Here is a 19,130-nt window from a genome sequence, read left to right on the forward strand (position 1 = left end):
TAATTTCCAGTCACTTTCCTGCTAAGTACCGTATCAGTTTGTACACAGCTAAGATAAGAGAAAAAATAAGAAAGAAAGACTAAAAACGTAGCCATAATGGCTGGATTGGACGGAGCGGGTTCTCACAGCCTGCCTTTGACTTTACCTGAGTCCTACCACAAATCGAGGGTAGCTTTGATTTTGCCAGAAAAACCCTGGGGATCTTTTGATGGCGAATCACCTGATTTCTGAATATGAATATAAGGTCAACAACGTGTGGCTCATACAAAAAGATACAGGGGCCGATTCAGTATGACCTAGGTGAAGTTCAGCCTATAGAAAGAAATAAACCTTGACTCTTTAAAAAAGTCATTTTCCGCAACCTGCGGGAAAAAATGATGGGACGGGAAATTCATCGGTGAAATGGGCTTTTAGTGAAAACAAAGCCTGACCCCCCCCCACACTTTTGGTAAGGCAATTGCCATCTTTTCTGTATATTTATACCTCCCTACTGTATGTTCCACTCCACGCCTCCGATGAAGTAAGTGGGTTTTAGCCCACAAAAGCTTATATCCAAATAAATTTGTTAGTCTCCAAGCTGCCCCAAAGGCTCTGGTTTTTGCTGATACAGACTAACAGGACTACCTCTCCCAAACCTCTATTTCTGTTCAGAGAGAAGAGAGCGATGAATTGATACTTAGCTGGACAGAATAATCTTGGGGGGGGGAATATAATTGGGCAAAGGGGTTCGATGGTGCCCCAGCTTGCATTCTATCAGCATGCAACTTTTGGATTAGTCATTGATCCCCTTTTGTAAGCATTTGCCTAACACTGATATCTCTGAAAATGGTTTCTGATCTCTATCTTCCCCTCATTCAGCGCGCATCACATTGTGCCTGGTCTGCCTCTCGCGCCAGCGCTGGAAGAAGCGGTGCGTCTGTCCTGTGACTAGCGCCGGGACTGGCACCCCTCCGGAGCGCAGTGTTTGTTTAGGACTCACTGAATCCAATCAGGACTTGCTGGCTGCAGTTTTCCGGCAGGGCAGTGAGAGGCGCCTCCTCTCTCCTTTTTATAACATGAGCCGCTCGCAGTAGCCGCTGGACTCGAGTTTGCCGCTCTCCTCTCCCCTCGCTCACTGGATTAAAGCCTGCTGAGACCAAAGCAAGGAAGCCAATGCGAAGCAATCACGAGAGGTTTGCTTACTGGTTTTGTTTCTTCTTGCTCTTGTCTTGATTTCAAACACGATCCGGGCTCGCTGAGGGTTCTGCGGGTGCCCGACAAGTTGCTCTGGACAGACTTCTGCTCGCTTTGCCTGGAAGCCTTATCTACCCGCCCCTTATCTCCTAGTTATCTTGCAAAGGGAGAGACGTATTTTGTGCCTGTCTGCCAGGGGGGGTTTGTGTGTTGGGATTGCTATTCATGTGGTTATCTTAAGAGCCCGGAGGTGGTTTGGGAAGCTCAGAGAAGGAAACTTGCGCGTCCACTTTTGTTGCTTGAGCGACTGACACTTCCCCCTTCTCCAAACTCTCTCTTTCGCTTTCTACCGCTCTCCTCCAAGGACTTGGCACCAGGCTGGGCTGGGCTGGGGGTGTGTGTGGCCTGTTTAATACTGGCTGCTCCCGCTCGCGGTGTGATCTTCGCCGGGGGCCCCAGGTTGTCGACGTGCCGCAGTTTGTGTTTGTTGATTGTGGATTGGTGCCATTTCCAAGGTGTGCTATTGTGGGGTTGGACTTGCAACTCCAGGGGCCCTGAGTAAGCGGCGCAGGCTGGCACCAGCTACCTCCAAAAGGTACATGCCCCTCGCCCTTAGCAGATCGCCTCTCCTGGGTGGGCTTTGCACATCCCCTCCCCCGTCCCTTTTGCGACCTTTTGTCTGAAACAAACAAAACGGAGGGAAAGACACGGATTGATGCAACGCCGCGTGTCTGTTTCCCAAGAGCTAGAGAGAACCTGACCCGTGCCATTGCTAATTGCTTTCCTCGTGGGAGGAATTCAGATGACTCATGCATCGGAAAATAAGGAAGGGGCGCGTGGGTAGCCCACAATAAACAGCGCTCGCCCCATCCCCTTTCCCTCTCGTTTTCGATCTGCAACCCAAGATAAGGTGGGAAAGCTCAGCCTGGTGCCCTGCTCCCTGCCTACTCTACCTATTGCTGGGGGCAGCTGAGCTAGGGCCGCTAGCGCGCCCTGCTAGAAGCCTGTGAGGGTGTGGAGTGGGACGTGGGGATAGGGGGTGTTAATGACCTTTGCTGGCTGATCCTTATTCTGCCTGGGAGCCAGACAACGCCGCAAGGCGACAAGAGCGATTAGAGGGTCCCCTCGGCTCCCAGCCCCCACCCCCCAGCGGGTCTCACAAAGAGGGAGACGCTGGGGGCTGTTTGCTAACTGGATTTTTCTTCTCTTTTGTGCCCCCGCCCGCGCCTTCCCCTCCCTATTTCCCCCCGCCCCCCAGAGGCTAGACGGGGACCTGGATGGCCCTGACTGACGGCGGCTGGTGCGTGGTGAAGCGGTGCGGCGCGGACGCTGGCGACTCCTCCTGCCCCTTCCCCGCCAGGGAGCCGGGCCACTCTCCTCCTTCGCCGGCGTCTTCCTCCTGCTGCTCCCCGGGCGAGCGCGGCTCCTCCAAGACTCCGCAGCACGAGCCCGAAGGGACCCGGCCTCCTCCTCCCGCCGCCGCCGAGGGCAGGTCCCTGCTCGCCCCCTACGTGCACTTCGGAGCCCCCCACGCGCCCAGCTTGCCCAGCTGGGAGGACATCCTGCTCTTCACGGATTTAGACCAGACCAACAAGCTGTTCTGGTCCAGCCGCGGCTCCAAGCTGAGCCCCTTCGGCGCAGAGCAGCCCGAGGAGATGTATCAGACCCTGGCGATCTCGGCCAGCCAAGGGCCGCCGGCCCCTTACGATGGATCTGCCGGCAGCTTCATGCACTCCACCGCCAGCTCCCCGGTCTACGTGCCCACCACCCGCGTGGGCTCCATGCTGCCCAGCCTCCCCTACCTCCAGGGCAGCGGGGCCGCCCAGCCCAGCCACCCGGGCAGCAGCCACTCGGTGTGGCCCCAGCCGGCCTCGGAGAGTCCCTCGTACAGCAACGGCAGCGGCTCGCACCCCTCGGGCCGCTTCCCTTACTCCCCCAGCCCGCCCATGGCCAACGGGGCCTCCCGAGAGCCGGGGGGCTACAGCAACAGCCTCAATGCCAGGGACCAGTACAGCCCGCTGGGCAGGCCTCTGAACGGATCTTACCCCGGCCACTACCCCTCCTATGTGGGACCCCAGCTCACCCCCGCCTGGCCCACGGGACCTTTTGAGAACTCCATGCTGCACTGTCTGCAAAGCCGAGCCACCCCGATCCCGGTGCGGGCTCCCAGCGCAGGTAAGAGCTCCCAGGCCCCGCCGCGGGCTTGGGTCTGTGTGAAGGGCCGACCTGGCTTTGGAGGGATACAGCAGGAACGAAATGACCCCCCCCCCGGGGGTTCCTGCAAGGGGAGGGGAGCTGGGGCGGCATTTTCTGTGTGTGGCCAGCCTGTGTTTTCTGCTGCCAGGCTGGAGCTGTGGTTGTGGAGAGGGGAGGAAGCGACAGGGAAGCAGATGGCACCGAAGTAGAATTATTAGTCCCTATTTGTGTATCCTTTGAGGAGGTGGATTGGAAGAGATCAGTGTCTTTGGAGAAAATGTTAAGAACCTGGGGTATGGGGTTTGTTGTTGTTGTTTTTTAAGGGGAGGATAAAGGTGCCAGTAGAAGCCGTTTCATTAACATAAGCACATTCTTCGGATGAAGATGCATAAAGTTTGGTAAATAGGAATCCTAAAAGGACGCTAACCTTCAGGTGTCTTTTGGAATAAGTTTTCTCTCCTGAATTGTGTGCAGGGACAGTGGTTTGGAAGGGATCAGTGGAAATATTTTGAGACCCCTATTCTTTTGGTGTTTTTGAATGATGTGGCTTTGGTGATAATAGCAGGCAGGGGGCCGGTAATATAAACGTATCTTTTGGAATAGAATGCATCTGAAGTGAGTTTTTTTACTCACCAAAGTTTATGCCCAAATAAATCTATTAGTCCTTAAGGTGCCACCGGACTCTTTGTTGGTTTTTTTTTTTTTGAATAAACGTTACTGCCTTTTTATATTTATTTTTTAAATGGCATCAGTTGGGAGTATTTCAATCGGCGTTTTAAACCTGGTCTTTTTTTGAAAGAAAAGAGTTGGTTAATGTAAGTCAGTTCCTGATATCTCTTTATTGTATATTCGTGCTTCCCCGTATTAACATAATTCGATTAAGAAATAGTTTAAAAATGCAGTGTAAATTACATCTTCTATTCGGAATAAACGATTCAGGCACATTACAGAGACTTGTTCAATGGATGTTTATGATTTCCGAAGGCAAATCCAAAGCCCGTTAGTGTCAGCAATTTTTAAATTAAAATCAATGGGAATTTCTGTTTTAAAACCGCTGGCACAGTCAGGTTCCCAGTGGCGGAATTTACTGATATCAGCGTCTTTTTAGCAAAAGAAATTATATGTGTCAATAAATTAACTGTAGGGTTGAAGATTGAGTTACTTTGCGATGATTTTTGGTTATTGCAATCTCTTCAACTTCTTTCAGTCAGAATATAATTTTGCGCTTGCTTTTGCCTAACACAGTACTACTAATAAAGATTTAATGCATATGGATTGAATATCATTTTCCTTCTAAACCACAGACGGTACCGCCTAAAAATCTTTTCCTCGTTCCATAAACAATTCTTCTCCAGGCCCCCAATGCAACCTATTTGATTTAGGCATTTTAAGTCCCACTTTCATGTTTACTAACATGACAGAGAATGAAGATGATTAATTTTTTTAGAGATAGCAGCGAAAGAGCAAAGCAAAGCAGAAAACCCTCCTCTCGTGCAACACGAACGTTGAGTGTCAGGACTTTAAAAGTTAAAGTGGAAAACACGAAGATAACCGGCCTGGATCAAATCCGCAAGGAAGCAACCATATCATCTGCCTAAGGAGAGGTCTATGGGAATGGAAATTCTCACAGACAAGTGAGGGCGGAGGGAAAAAGGCTCATGGATAGGTTTGAAGAGGAAGGAAGGAATGGGTAATCCTGAACAGAAAGAGGTTAAGGAAGGGTTAGATCATTCTGCAAGGAAGGGCGAGGGGACACATTTCTGTCTCCGGATCATTGATTCTCCTTCGCAAATACCCTATATACTTTCCTTATGTATTCTGCAATACACCGATTTGATTAAATCGGTGGCATATCACACCCTGCTCCCTACAACCCTGTCTTTGGAAAAGCGGTGATAATATTATATGAAGTGTAATATGTTTAATCCCTGCCTTAAAACGGCCGGGAAAGTAGTTCCGCTAATTTCACTAGATATAATTTAATGTTTCTAACTGTTCCCCCATAAACTTTCCCGAAGATGAATTTGTGACCTTGTGACCGAAAAGGTGTGGGCATGTGCAAGGTGGGGGGGGGGCATTAGCTGCTGGAGATACAGAGCCTTCAAAACAGGGTTAAGGTCTTACTGTAAAGGAAATAAGAGACTCTAGGCAAGATCCAGAATAGGAACAACCAAAGTGTGTGTGTGTATCCGAACCACAAAGTGCAGGTGTCCTGGAGTCACCAAACCTCAAAATCTCTTTCTTCTCCCCTTCTCCCCATGCAGGTTTAGACTAAATTCAGAGTAGCATGTGAATGTAATCTGTTTATAATGGTTGTGAGCGAGGTGATATCTTTTATTGGACCACTTGTGTTGGCGAGAGAGACAAACTTTCCCGCTTACACAGACTTGTCCTTCAGGGTCTCTAGGTAAGGATGAACTCTGTGTAAGCTCCAAAGCCTCTCTCTCTCACCTACAGACTTGGCTCAATACAAGATATAACCTCACCCCACCTTGTCTCTCTAATATCCTGGGACCAACAGGGCTACAACTACACTGCATATATTGGCGTGAGAAATATTATCGCAGCACAAAGGCCTTCCGTATGGTTTCCCCTTCAATTAGTTTATTTAAGAAGATGTCAAGGTCTAGCATATGCTTGATATAACATATTAAAATAGAAGCAAATCAACGGATTAGAGTGCTCCACAGATTGAGGGAGCACTCGGGGGGAGGGATAGCTCAGGGGTTTGAGCATTGGCCTACTAAACCCAGGGTTGTGAGTTCAATCCCTGAGGGGGCCATTAAGGGAACTGGGGTAAAAATCTGGGGATGGTCCTGCTTGGAGCAGGGGGTTAGACTAGATGACCTCCTGAGGTCCCTTCTAACCCTAATAGTCTATGATTCTATCCCTTTAGTACAAATGTTCATTTATTAAGAGTTCTCTGTAAAGCATTCTTAGAGCTCCCTCCCGCAGCTTTAGCTCAGGAAACATCCCCATTGACTTGGGCCTGTAATATATTATAATAATTATGAGGTTTAATGTTCTGGGTGCTTGCTGTAATACAATCACTATATACCGATAGCACAAACACAATTTACAATATCTATTATAGATTTGTGTAGGTCTCCTAATATTTCCATGAACGCTTTTATTCCGGGGTAGGAACTCAAAGGAAAGAAATCCGTCTGTTGTAGAGGAAAATAATAGGGGAGATTTACACAAAGTTAAAAAATAAAACTTAACCCCATAACCGATTCCATCACATCACTTCTGACTAATGATAAAAATAGTTTTCTGTTTCTGCAAGTTAGACTCCCGCATTTAAAATGGATCCAACCATAAACGTTTTATCAAATAAAAAGATCAGCACTCAGAACATATGCAGTGTGTGCAGTCAAGCTCTTTTTTAAAATGTAAGGCAAGGGTATCCTGGAATTCTCATAACTTAATGGAATCAGAATTCTCATAAATAGTGCAATGACAGAATTCTCATAACTTATAAGAGTTTCTAAGCTTTTACGGAAAAATTAAAGCTATATTCTTTTATTATAGTTATAAATATATCCAGCATGGATTAAGGAAAAACTATTCTAAAGGCTAGAGAAATATTACCTCCATAGAATTTCTTTTCATAGGTAAGAAGGTAACTTTTTAAAGTAAACAGTTGGAAAAAATAACTGTTTAACTCCAGTGTCCTTGAAGCCTGAAGCATTTCACTGATTACAGTATTCAATGGCAGCTTTTAGTGCAAAGATTAATAAATCTTAGTGATGTGTTAAGAGTTACAAGCTGACAGTGTAATTTGCACTGTGGGCTCTGGACTCTGCCTTGTTCTGATTTCATTTTAACTTGTAATTTTTGTAAATGAAGGGAGGAGAAAAATTTGGGGGGAGACAAGGGAGGAGGAAATACAATTTCTTTCTAGGCGAAGTACATTTAGTATAATCAAACAGTTATATTAAACGCTTATTTGACATTTACAAGATCTCTTTCGCTTTAGGGAACACAAAGCTAATATGTGAAACATAAAAGAGTAACCTCATGACGAACAAAGTCAGGTAGAACAGGGCATTAAAAGGGGCGAGAATCAGTTATAACTTCTGCAACAATGGCTTCCTCCTCTCTTAAACTAAGAAAGTGATGCAGAGGTAAAATATTTTAAATGATCTCTGTACAATATATGTATGTACATACATACTTACACACATATTTAATTGATCTTTATCTTTAAAATATGAAGAGATGAATCAGACAAAAGAAAGGGTTCCAGACGAGGAAATGTTTGGTTGTTATAGTTGGGATTTATTTATTCTTTGCCTAACATGTATATCTTTAGTAATTGTTTAGTAGTTAATAGAGCCCTGTGATAAAATGTTAGGTATTTTTCCACTTAGTATATTTATTAATATTTAGATTTAGTTTCTCCCACACACACTAAGGTCAGATTTTTGTCTCAACTACAGATTTAGTAAAATCCAGTTAGCAAAGACTTTTTTGTATTGAAGTTTTAATAAGTCGCAAAGCATTTTTTTCCCCAGGAAGAATCTAAAACGATCAAACATTTTTGCTCAGTCGTGACTGAGAATTATTTGACAAAAATAACTTCACTTCTAATTTACTACGATTACACTTAGACTCCCACGTGGACTTTGAAAGGTGGATATTTTGGCAACGAACATAATAGTTTTGAACACCCGCTCCATAGTTATTCTGAGTAGAGATATCTCTGCCTGGTGTAAATGCCTTTTAATTTATTGCTTCTTTCTATACTATAAATAAATAATTTAAATAAATACCGCGAGCAATTCTGATTGAAAATAGATTCTGTTTAATATAGGCATACAAAAAGTTAGTAAAATTCTGAAATCCAAATAAGTCTGCCAGACTAAACGAAAATTGGTAAATATCGCAGTATGTGATTTTCAGTTTCAAATATACGCGATTGGATTTTTAACTGATCCAGCAGTCCTGTCCTGCGGTTTTCACCATGGCAAAATTCTTGTTGCGATCAACGTGAGAAGGATCGGGCCGTAGGGGAAAAAAAATCCCACTTTGTGGTTTAACACTATTTTTTTAACTAGGAATTAAAACGTTGTTCTTCGGTCTCTCTCTGTGTAGAGTTTTTGTCACGCTCTCTCACGAGAGGAACATTTGTATCAAGGCCCCTGTTCATTAAAAACATTATCAGGCGATGCTTTAAACAGCTGCAGAGGACAGCGCTGACCGAAATGGTGAGAGATTCAGAGTAGTGTCCCTGCGCTGTGTTATGACCGGAGGAGCTAAGGGCTGGAAACTGGGGAGTTCAGCCTGGCCTGGGGCTTTAAGATCGCGAGCAAGCCTCCGGGGACAGATGGTAAATGGGTCACTTTAGTTCGTCTGCCAAAGGCGCATTTTGCTGCGCCAGGAGAGCCGTGACCTGAGCCTGTGCTAGGCTCCGAAGAGCAAATGACGAAGCAGGTTGGGGTGCGGTATCTCACGGCTTTGCACGACTTCACTTTAAAATGGCTCTGATGAGGATGAGTCAAAGGGAGGAAGCGGAGGGCAAAGCCCGCTGGGGCTGGGCAAGTTTCCTGCTGCCGTCTTGTTGCGCAATGCCCCGAGCCAGTCCCGCAGAGCGAGCAATCTCTGCCCCCTGATTTCTGCGGCTCCTAAGCCCGCTCCCCCCCCCCCCCGTCTGACAGCACAGCGGGGGATGGTTGTATTGTTAACTCGCCTTCCTTTGACTGTGTCCCCTCCTAGACCTGCTGGAAGATCTGTCCGAGAGCCGGGAATGTGTGAACTGCGGCTCCATTCAGACCCCTCTGTGGAGAAGGGACGGCACCGGCAACTATCTGTGCAACGCCTGCGGGCTGTACACCAAAATGAACGGCCTAAGCAGGCCCCTCATCAAACCCCAGAAGAGAGTGGTGAGTGAGTGAGTGAGCGCCTCGTTCCACATTCCAGCCCTCCCTCCCCCAAAACCGGAGTCACACCTTTTGAGTGTGAACGGCTGCTGACTTCATAGGCCTTCAAATACCGACAACTGTTCCTAGGGCTTGAGCCTGCAGTCCTAGCTCCAACTATTTGCCCTTTAGCTCCCTCTGCCCACTCACACAGTCCTTGATCCTGCCATGAACCTAGGGCTTAGGCCTGTTCCCACTGAAGTCCATAGCAAAACTCTCATTGACCTAACCATGCAGGGACAGGCCTTCAGTGCCCACAGCTTTCACTGGAGCCAGTGGGAGTCCCCTGTGCTTCAGCACCTTGTAGGCTCAGGCTCAGGGTGACCCTGTCCTGGCAGGCAGAAAATTAGTTCAACACAGAGGAAAAGCCCCTTTAACTGAGTGAAGTTGCAGGCTAACCTGTGAAAAAATGTGTTAGCTTTAGCCCGTTGTGTTGTAACCTAGGTTCCCCTTATGCAGCCTTCTTGCTGTCCTTGTGGTGCTTCTGTCCAGCATTGCTGCCTGGCTCATCTTTAGGTCATAATTATGTTGGAGCATAAACTGGGGAAATAAGAGGTCACCCTTCGGGTGTTTTTTTTAAATTGATAAACCCCCCTCGAAGCAACATAGATTTTAAAAAATACACACTGAAAATATCAGAGGTTTCAGTTTTTTGCAATGTTGAAAATTGTTTGTCCAGGGAGCTAGAAATTCCCAAAGACGTACCTTGTCTGTGAAAAGCTCGTTTCTCTGGATCTAGGGGATTTTTGTTTATATAATTAAAGGAAAACCAATTGCTTAAACAAGATAAAAACCTTTGTTTTTTTTGTTTTCCTGCTAAAAATGAACCATTATTTGTCAAAAATGCACATTGAAAACCCCAGAGAAACAAACACTACAGACCAGAACCCCAGTTTATAATTCGGCACTGGTACTGAAGAGAGAAGGAGAAAATGGAACAAGAGGGCACTCAGACTGTCTTTAATAAATCTGGATTGAGGACAGTAAAGAAAGAGAATTCTCCTTTTGATAATTGCCATTAGTGGGATAGTTATAATGAGTGATGTTGACCGAATCCAAACTGGTGCTTGGACCCCGGTGTCTTCGGTGTGACAAACTGATCAAGGTTCAAGACCCCTTCCATCACCCCCAGCTGTTGCAGTTCCTTCATATTTCTACTGTATAAAAAGACATGCCATTCTTTGTTAAACAACAATTCTATCACCATCCTCTACAACATTTTCTGTAACTGGGAAAAAAAACACTTGACAAGTTTTAAAAGCCACATTTTCTTCATCATATCAACATTCATCTGATGAAGTGCCTTGAGCCAAAGAATTCATTAAAACCTAAAGTTAATTACTGTTGGATGCTCAATTTCTTAACTGGTTATTTAGCAAATTTCATTAAGTAAGGCTAATTAGCAGGAACAAATGCAGAACATGAGGTCAGATCCTCAGCTGCTGTAAACAATCATAGCTTTCAGGTTTCAGAGTAGCTTTCCTAACTTTAAGGCCATGGAACCAGATATACCCAAGCTGAGGATCTGGTTCATGGTATTCCTGGTTTTCGTGTGTGTGTATAGAAAACAGTAAATTGCAGCAATTTCAATCTGACACCTCAATGAAACAAACATTTTACAGTGTTCAATGAAAAATATAGTCATAATCTATTCCAAATAAAGACACCCAAATGAATATATATTTTTTGTTATATACTTCCAAATATATTATAGACTCTATGAGTCTATGAGTCTATAATATATTTGGAAGTATATAACAAAAAATGGTTTGAAAGATGATAAACATGTTTTCGTCCTTGTCCTACTGTTACTGAAGTCAGTGGTAAAACTCCTGCAGCAGGAAAGCCAAGATTTTATTCGTTTTAGTGCCAAAGCTTTTTGAAAGTTAAATAGTTTTTTAGATAAATTAGATTTCACTACAACAGTGATGCAGAAAATGATAGAAACCAGAGAATATAAAATATATTGAGACCTATGCCAATTTTCATGCAAACAAAAATAAAAGAAAAACAAAAAAATTGTAATAAGATCCAACTATGTAAATTTTAGAAAATGCAGCATATTCATTGGGGCCAAATTCTGTTACACACACACACACACACACACACACAAAACTCTGTTGATTTCAATAGTAGTTTTGCTTTAGGAAGGTAAGCACAATTTGGAAGCAGTGTGTGTCTTTCATTTTCTTTTATTAATTAATATGACCATTTCTGTTTCAGTACTAATTATTTGCTACAGTATTTTCTATGTTGCCTTAAATTGGTACAGGCTGAAACCAGAGCTTGTTGATTATCTTCAGTATGCAACCGGTAATGACTTTTAGATTCAAAGTTCACAGTCAAAGCAATTATATTTAATTTATAATTCTCTTTACAACTGTGATGTAAAGTTACACCTCACTACTTAGTGACACAACTGGATAGAATTCAAGAGACCTGAAAAATACTTATCATTCTGAAAACATTATTTTTTGATTTCTGTCTGGCAGGTGTGGTGTCAAAGGTCTCCAGATATTTTGAGCAAACAAACAGTGAATGATACAAATGGAAAGGGCGTATGCCCAATAAATTAGTTCTTGTTGTGGAATCTTTCTTTATGGTCATGATGGGCTGAATGCAGTGCATTGAAACTGACTGTTCTATGTGAATCTTTTCAGCCTGCAAACATAGGTAGTCCCTGATTTTTGGACATTGCAATACTTTGTAAAATAACAGATTTATGATGTAGCTTGAATTCCTTGCTTGTGATGAATGTGAAAGAGAGCGCTTGTTACAGGAACTTTTATAACCCATTCACCTTCATTTCACATGTTTATGAGGACTGGCTTCTCTTATGATATATAGTCTGCAGTCATAAAGCTCTTTGTTATATGGTTATTTCTGATATAAGGTTGCTTCATCTTGGCTCCAAACTCCACTGAAGAGTGTCATAAATGGCTTGTTTATAATATGGACCTTGCTGTCACACACCAATTTACTGACTTCCTAGAACATTCACACACAGAGAATGAGCAGGGTTCTGTAAAGCATGTTCCTGAAGTATGTTGTTTTTCATTTGGTGATAAATATGTTTTTACAAAAATGACACTGTTTGTTGTACATATTAAGTCCCTTTGATATCTGTTCCATATTCCTTTTCCATGTCAAAACAAAAGTTTGCAGCTGTCAGCCCTTCAGGTGAAGTTCAGCTTGTGAAAATTGAGCTGTCTTTTTGCTTTAAACAGAATCCCTGCCATACTGGAATGTTCATTTTTCACTGCTGATGTAGGAAGGTCATTAAAAGAAGCTGATGTTTCTCAAACCAATTTAAGGCAATGCTAAAAAGGAGGCAATTTAAGGCAACACAAAGTGCTGTGTCAAAACCATTACTTTACAGTAGCACATTATGAAAAGGGAGAGCTCCATGGAAGAGACTTATGTGCACTGCGCAGTTTTCATTTTGATGGAAATCTGTTGAAAAACTTTGCAGCTGCCTTTCATATCCAACTTATCAGAGGAGGTGATGAGATCCCGTGGTCTGAACACACAATTGGTGATCAGAAACTCCTGAGTTCTAATTTTGCCTCTCCAGAATTGGAAAAATCACATTTTTGCATAAGTTTGCATAAGTTTCCTTGTTTGTAAAATGAGGGTAATCATACCCACATTTTTGGGGTGGGTGGAGGACTTAATTAGATTAGGTTGTGAAGCAGCTTATAGAAGCTAAATGTTATGATATTGACTTTGTATTACACATAGCTTTTGGTAAGCCAGTTACCAGTCTATTCCTCTGCAGCTGTTAAGCGGCAAAGCACATTTGTTTGTATTTGTTTGTTTATTTTTTTTGTTTACTTGTGTTTCCCTCTAGCCTTCATCGAGACGGCTTGGTTTGTCTTGTGCCAACTGTCACACCACAACCACAACCCTGTGGCGTAGGAATGCAGAGGGCGAGCCAGTATGCAATGCCTGTGGTCTTTATATGAAACTTCACGGGGTAGGCAGCTATTTCAGTCCACGTTTAATTCCTGTTTAGTAAGAGCCCAATCCTCATATGGAACATCCACTGACTTCAGTGTGCTGAGCGCTAACAGGAGCAGGCTCCACGGCCTTGAGTCTACGCTCGTTGAAGTCACTGGCAAAACTCCCTTCGACTTTAATGTTGCAGGATCAGAGCCTAAATGAGGCGATCGTAAAAATTCTGTAAATGTTTGTTAAATTGAAGAATAAGATCAAATTGATTCAGAATGTCATTTGTTAGTAAATTGTTGGTTATACTTTTTCAGCAAATGTAGAAAAATAATGTAAGAAAATAACTATACTGTGAATATAATAGAATCCATTTAGCGCTAGACTCTGGGAAATCTTATGAGTAAAGTTATACACAGGTATAAGTGTTTGAAGGATTGGGGTTTTAGACTGTATCAATACTTTGTTCAGCATTTAAAAAAAAGAAATTAAGTGATGGTTATAAAACATTATAATCACATCACTTACATGAATTGATTATATTTTCCAAAGCTTTTTTTAATTAGGTAAGTGATACTAATTTTGAATACATATTTTCTGTTTAAAAGGTATGTTAATTGTGCCTTTAATAACTCAGACTTCAAAGTAGCTATTTATGCATTTTCTTGGTGTAAAGATAAGCTTGAATATGATGCATTAGTTCACATGGATAAATACTTGAAAAGAATATATATTATGTTTTAAAGACCCATCCTACAAGCACTTAGGTCAAGGCCTGTTCATGCACAATTGGAGTCAATAGGAACAGGATTGGGCCCTTCATGTGTATCTGTTTTCCAGTATCAGCCTCTAAATCCATAGGATCCAGTCCTGTTGTCCTTACCTAGGAAAATCTCCGGCTTGAGAGTTTTCCCTAAGTAAAAACTTCAGGCTTTTTGGAATCATGGCTAGAACACTGGAAAAAATAGTTATTTTTTTGGAGAGTAGAGTCAGTATAATCATAAAAATGCTTTAAAATAGTTGACTTCAATTGATTTAGTTGGTAGCACCATTTGATCTTATGGTAAAATTTCTGCTGAGTGTTGTACATGCAAATCTTTATGATCTGTGCTGATTCTCACCCCCAGGTTCCTCGGCCTCTTGCCATGAAAAAAGAAGGAATTCAAACTAGAAAGCGAAAACCAAAGAACATAAATAAGTCAAAGACGTGTTCTGGTAAATATTGTAAGATAGGATATTTGGATGTAAGCATTTTGTCATACTGGAAAATATTTGTTTATAATCACAGTTACTTCTGTTGCAGGTAACAATAATAACGCAGTTCCTATGACTCCAACGTCCACGTCTTCTACTAATTCAGATGATTGTAGTAAAAATGCTTCCCCTAGCACACAAACTGCAGCCTCGGGGGTAAGTGATAAAATAGTATCTTTATTTGTAAGCAAGCTGATCACTGTATAGTATGTTATCTCAGCTTTTATCTTATCTAGCAGTACAATAATCTAAACAAACTTTTCAGTTTTGTTAGCTGATACAGGAGCAAGAATTTCTGAGGAAATTACATATAAATGTAAACAAAACGGCAAGCTGAAGTACTTTACAGACCTTTTAATTAAGATCTATATAAATTTTATGATTAAATCAACCGATGCTTAAACAAAAACGTTTTGTTTTGAAGAGTTTAAATTGTTTTATCTTAAAATCATTTTTTTTTAGATATAATAGCAATGCACGGCATAGTGAAACATCAATAACATTAGTGCACATAACACAAATTCCTTGAATGCTGGCCAGCGTGCGTGTATAATTCAAGGCACCACCCATCTCATCTTTTTCAAAAGTTTTTTAAAAACCTGTGCATGCATTACGCACACAGAACTCCCTCCTCCAAGCATAATTTTAAACTCCCACTAACAGCAACAAAACTCAGTCTTGCGGTCTGTATGCAGACAGGATGAATTGAGATGTGCACTTAGGACCTGATCCAAAGCCCATGGAAATCAATGGAAAGATTCCCACTGGGAGTGGAGGTTGTTCAGCACTTCACAGGACTGAGCCCAGGAGGTCCACTGAACAATATCTTGTTTATTTCAAACTCTTATTTTCATCTACACACCACACCTTCTTACCACCCCTCAGATCAGCATTTGGGATAATACATACTATAGTAAAGTTGCAAAGTTAATTCATAACCTCTTTTATTTATCTACACCTACCCCCCCGAAGTCTTCTGTATTCTTCATTTACTTTATCATTTATTTTAAAAGATACCCTTAGCATGGCTTTTACTGTTCCTTTATTAGTGAAAAGAAACTTATTTATCATAATTATTTTTTGGTATGTTTCCCAATCCAAATTCCTTCCCGTGGTTTCTTTCCTGAAATATGCAGTTTCACTGTAAACAAAACAAAACAAAACAAAAACAAGTTTTGTTGTTTGTGGACTTTTATTTACAACAATATTGCTCAGAGATGCTGGACTTTTGTATCTGATGCCATCAAGCAATATTATTAAAAGGCTGTATTTGACATGAAAGAATTCAGAGAGTTCAAACAATAAATAAAATACATTCAAGGAAGGGAAATTTGAAAGTAAAACATTGGTCTAAAATAGAAGATGATTGGGTTTCACGCTCCCTCTCTGCCCTTCCCCTCTCAAACATTTAATAAAAATAAGCACTTAGTTCTAAATTCATCACTAATTTCAGTGGGCATTGGATGAGTTCTAAACCTCCCATTTGTCTATTTTGAACCATGAATGCACATTATAAGAATTGTATCTGTGAAGCAGTTGGAATAATGGCCTGTACTATTATACCCATGTCCACTCATTTGATCTTATAATCTTGTTTGCTATAGGCAGTCAATAATTAACATGTGAAAGGAACAGGAGAGGCAAGAAGGTGCAAGCAGAAGGTCATGGTCTTTAAGGCTTGATCCTGCTGTCACTGAAGTCATGGGGAGCTTCACAATTGACTTTAATGGAAGTAAGCTCAGTCTCTGGGTCTGAATCAGGGGAGTTGCTGAACATGCTCAGGACCCTTTGAAGGCAATGGGAATTAAGGGCATTCAGCATCGCAGAGCAATGGAACCTAAATCTGGTCAGATGTAAAAACATTTTATATTAATGCCAAACCTCTTTCTCCTCTCTATCCATTCTGATATTTTTTTTATGAGAATTTAGAGCTGATGGATTGATGGCCATTCTCTGTTTATTATCAGACAGGTACAGCCCAGACATTAGCAGTACAAGCTTTCCCCTGCTGATCTATGTGCAGGGCCGGCTTTAGGCCTATTCCACCAATTCCCCCGAATTGGGCCCTGCGCCTGAAAGAGCCCCGTGCCCAGTGAGAATCTCTTCCCTGGTTGGAGGTGCCTTTTTAATTTTTACTCACCGGGCGGCGCTCCGGGGCTTCAGTGGCACTTTGGCGGCAGGTCCTTCGCTTGCTTTGAGTCTTTGGCGGCACTTCGGTGGCGGGGTCTTTCAGTGCCGCCAAAGACCTGGAGCGAGTGAAGAACCCGCCGCCGAAGTGCTGCCGAAGACTCGGAGCACCGCCCGGCGAGTACAAGCCCCACGTGTTTTTTTACATGTGTTTTTTTTTAGTCATCCCTGCTGGGGCCCCGTCGAAAATGTTCGAATTGGGCCCTGCACTTCCTAAAGCCAACCCTGTCTATGTGCATCGGCTGGAGGAACTGGTCATAGGGATGACTCCATGCCTATTTAGTCCTTGGCTTTTCTAGCAAAAATGTTGTCATTTAGGCAGGGCCGGATTAACCTTTTGTGGTCCCGGCGCCAAACATATTTGTGGGCCCCCATGGAGGCAATGAAGCATGGCACAGGGAGATCAGTCTCCGGAGCAAGGGGCCAGCCAGGGGGCATGACATGGCAGGAGCAGCCTTGCTCCGCTCAATGCGAGGGCACTATTTACAAACTGGTAGGTGCTAGATGCACACTAGCCTGCCCGGCTCTGTGCTGCCAGCATGCCCCTTCCCCTCGAGGACAGTTCCATGCCACACCACACACATACACACCCGCCCAACACGCCCCGACTCCCTATGGCCAGAGGCCCCGGTCCCACTATTCTCAGCGCCCTTCCAGAGCCACTCACAAATGCACAGCACTCTGCCCACAGACCCACCACAACTGCCCAGCACCACCCAAACAGAACCCCCAATCTCTAGTGCCCCAACACACAGATATTCCCTGCCCCTTCACAGCCCAGCACCCCCTACACTTCCCACAGACCCACTCCCTCACACCTTGCCTCCCAGCTGGACTCACCAGCCCTGCTGGGAGGCAACTGTGTCTGCTGGGTTGAGCCGGTAGCGCAGCCAGGGCCAGTCCCAGGGCCGGGAATCGCTCCGGCTCCTCGAGAGTGGCATGATCAGCCAGGCCAGGGCCTGCCCTGGAGGGGCCCAGCAAAGCCCTCCGCACTGTCTCTGCCATACCTTCCTGAGACTGGCCAGGCTTCTGCACCAGTTTCAGGCGGCTCAGCTTCGGGGAGACAGGTGGGGCTCCGCAGGTGGTAGGAAGCAGAGACTGCCCAGAGCCAGAGGTGCACTGGGATCCAGCCAGGGGGCTGAGAGGAGCACGGGGTGGGGCCAGGGGGTGGAGAGGAGCCCTTGACCAGCTAGCAGGCAGGCCAAGAGGAGCAAGTGGTGGGCAGGGGGAGCCAGCAGGGTCTCGGGGTGCAGTGCAAGCGAAGCAGGCCAGAGCCCCTTCTCAGCATGGGCCTGGCTCCATGGAGCCACTGAAGCCATTGTAAACCTGGCACTGCATTTAGGGCCAACTGTGCTTTTGGTGTTTTTGTACTGTGGACGCTTGTTCACGAGGAATTATAATGAACTATATATTCTAACAAACTCATTCCATGTAGCTCACTGTACTGACACTTTTTTAATGGCCCTAATTCTTATTCTTTGAGGAGTAGAAAAATGCTAAATTGACAAAAAAAGAACCAAAATACGTTAGGGAAAAATAGATGAAGTTTTAAAAACTATTGTCTGAAATTCATAGAAATGTTATTGCTAAATGAATCATTTAGAGAAAATGAATTCCTTTGCTGGTATAAAAGTCATTTGTTATGCTTTTGCGAGGCTGCCAAAAGAGTTCCTAGCAATGTGGAAATCTAATGGAAATGAAATTCAGCAGAATTTGTGTCAGCAACATTCATTTTCAGCCCTACCTTTTCCATTTCCTTTAAAAGTAAAATAATGGGGCTGGGGCGGGGGTGGGGGTAAGGCAGTTACTCAACCAAGCAGCTTTGAAACTGCACATTTCATACAGGGAATTTTACTGGCTGCCAGCCTTGAGGAAAGATAAAGGCTTAAATGTTGATTTTATGCCCCAGTTGAAGAAGTTAAAAAAATTAAAAGATATGATTGATTAATAGTAATGGGCATGAATTACAATATTTGGATCCAGCTCCAGACTTAGTACATCCCAATGTTTGGAAGTGTTTGCATCTGAGCTTTTGGGATTATCTGTTATAAAGATGGGGGCTCTTTGCAAAATTCACATCTGGATCTAGGAATTTTAGTTTGGGCCCATTTCTGTCTTTCTGAGGTGTATAAGTACTGGGTTTTCTCCAGTGTTAATATGGAACATAACCATTTACAGGTTATATGTAATTGCTTTATATCCTCATAAAAGAATATTTTAAACTTTCAAAGCAGACTGCCTCTATATCTTGAGACACGTCATCCCACTGATTACCCCCCTTAGGTGCACAGAGGAGAAAACTGCACACAACAATATGCTGAAATAAACAAATATAAAAGGCATAGTGCCCCAGTCCACACCCTTCTGTAGATGTGCAGAGGCTGCAGTAGACATGGTTGCCAGCAGTACTCCATTACCCCATTAGGACAAAAAACAGTGTAAGGACTG

At 43.5% G+C, this 19,130-nt stretch overlaps 1 protein-coding gene across 4 annotated transcripts in view; it reads left to right on the forward strand.

The window, feature by feature from the left end:
• Positions 1-628: 628 nt before the first annotated feature.
• Positions 629-19,130, forward strand: part of GATA6 (GATA binding protein 6) — a 29,086-nt gene continuing 10,584 nt past the window's right edge. Inside the window, exons 1-6 of one of the 4 annotated variants that reach the window (XM_030552903.1) lie at positions 629-1,172; positions 2,432-3,348; positions 9,091-9,257; positions 13,144-13,269; positions 14,369-14,456; positions 14,545-14,651. In XM_030552903.1, the coding sequence (XP_030408763.1) occupies positions 2,451-3,348; positions 9,091-9,257; positions 13,144-13,269; positions 14,369-14,456; positions 14,545-14,651 (1,386 nt within the window). In that variant the 5' untranslated portion in view covers positions 629-1,172; positions 2,432-2,450. The other 3 variants (XM_030552906.1, XM_030552905.1, XM_030552904.1) reach the window with 3 other exon arrangements.

Source organism: Gopherus evgoodei, chromosome 2 (genome assembly GCF_007399415.2).
Source record: "Gopherus evgoodei ecotype Sinaloan lineage chromosome 2, rGopEvg1_v1.p, whole genome shotgun sequence".
NCBI classification, from domain to species: Eukaryota; Metazoa; Chordata; order Testudines; family Testudinidae; genus Gopherus; species Gopherus evgoodei.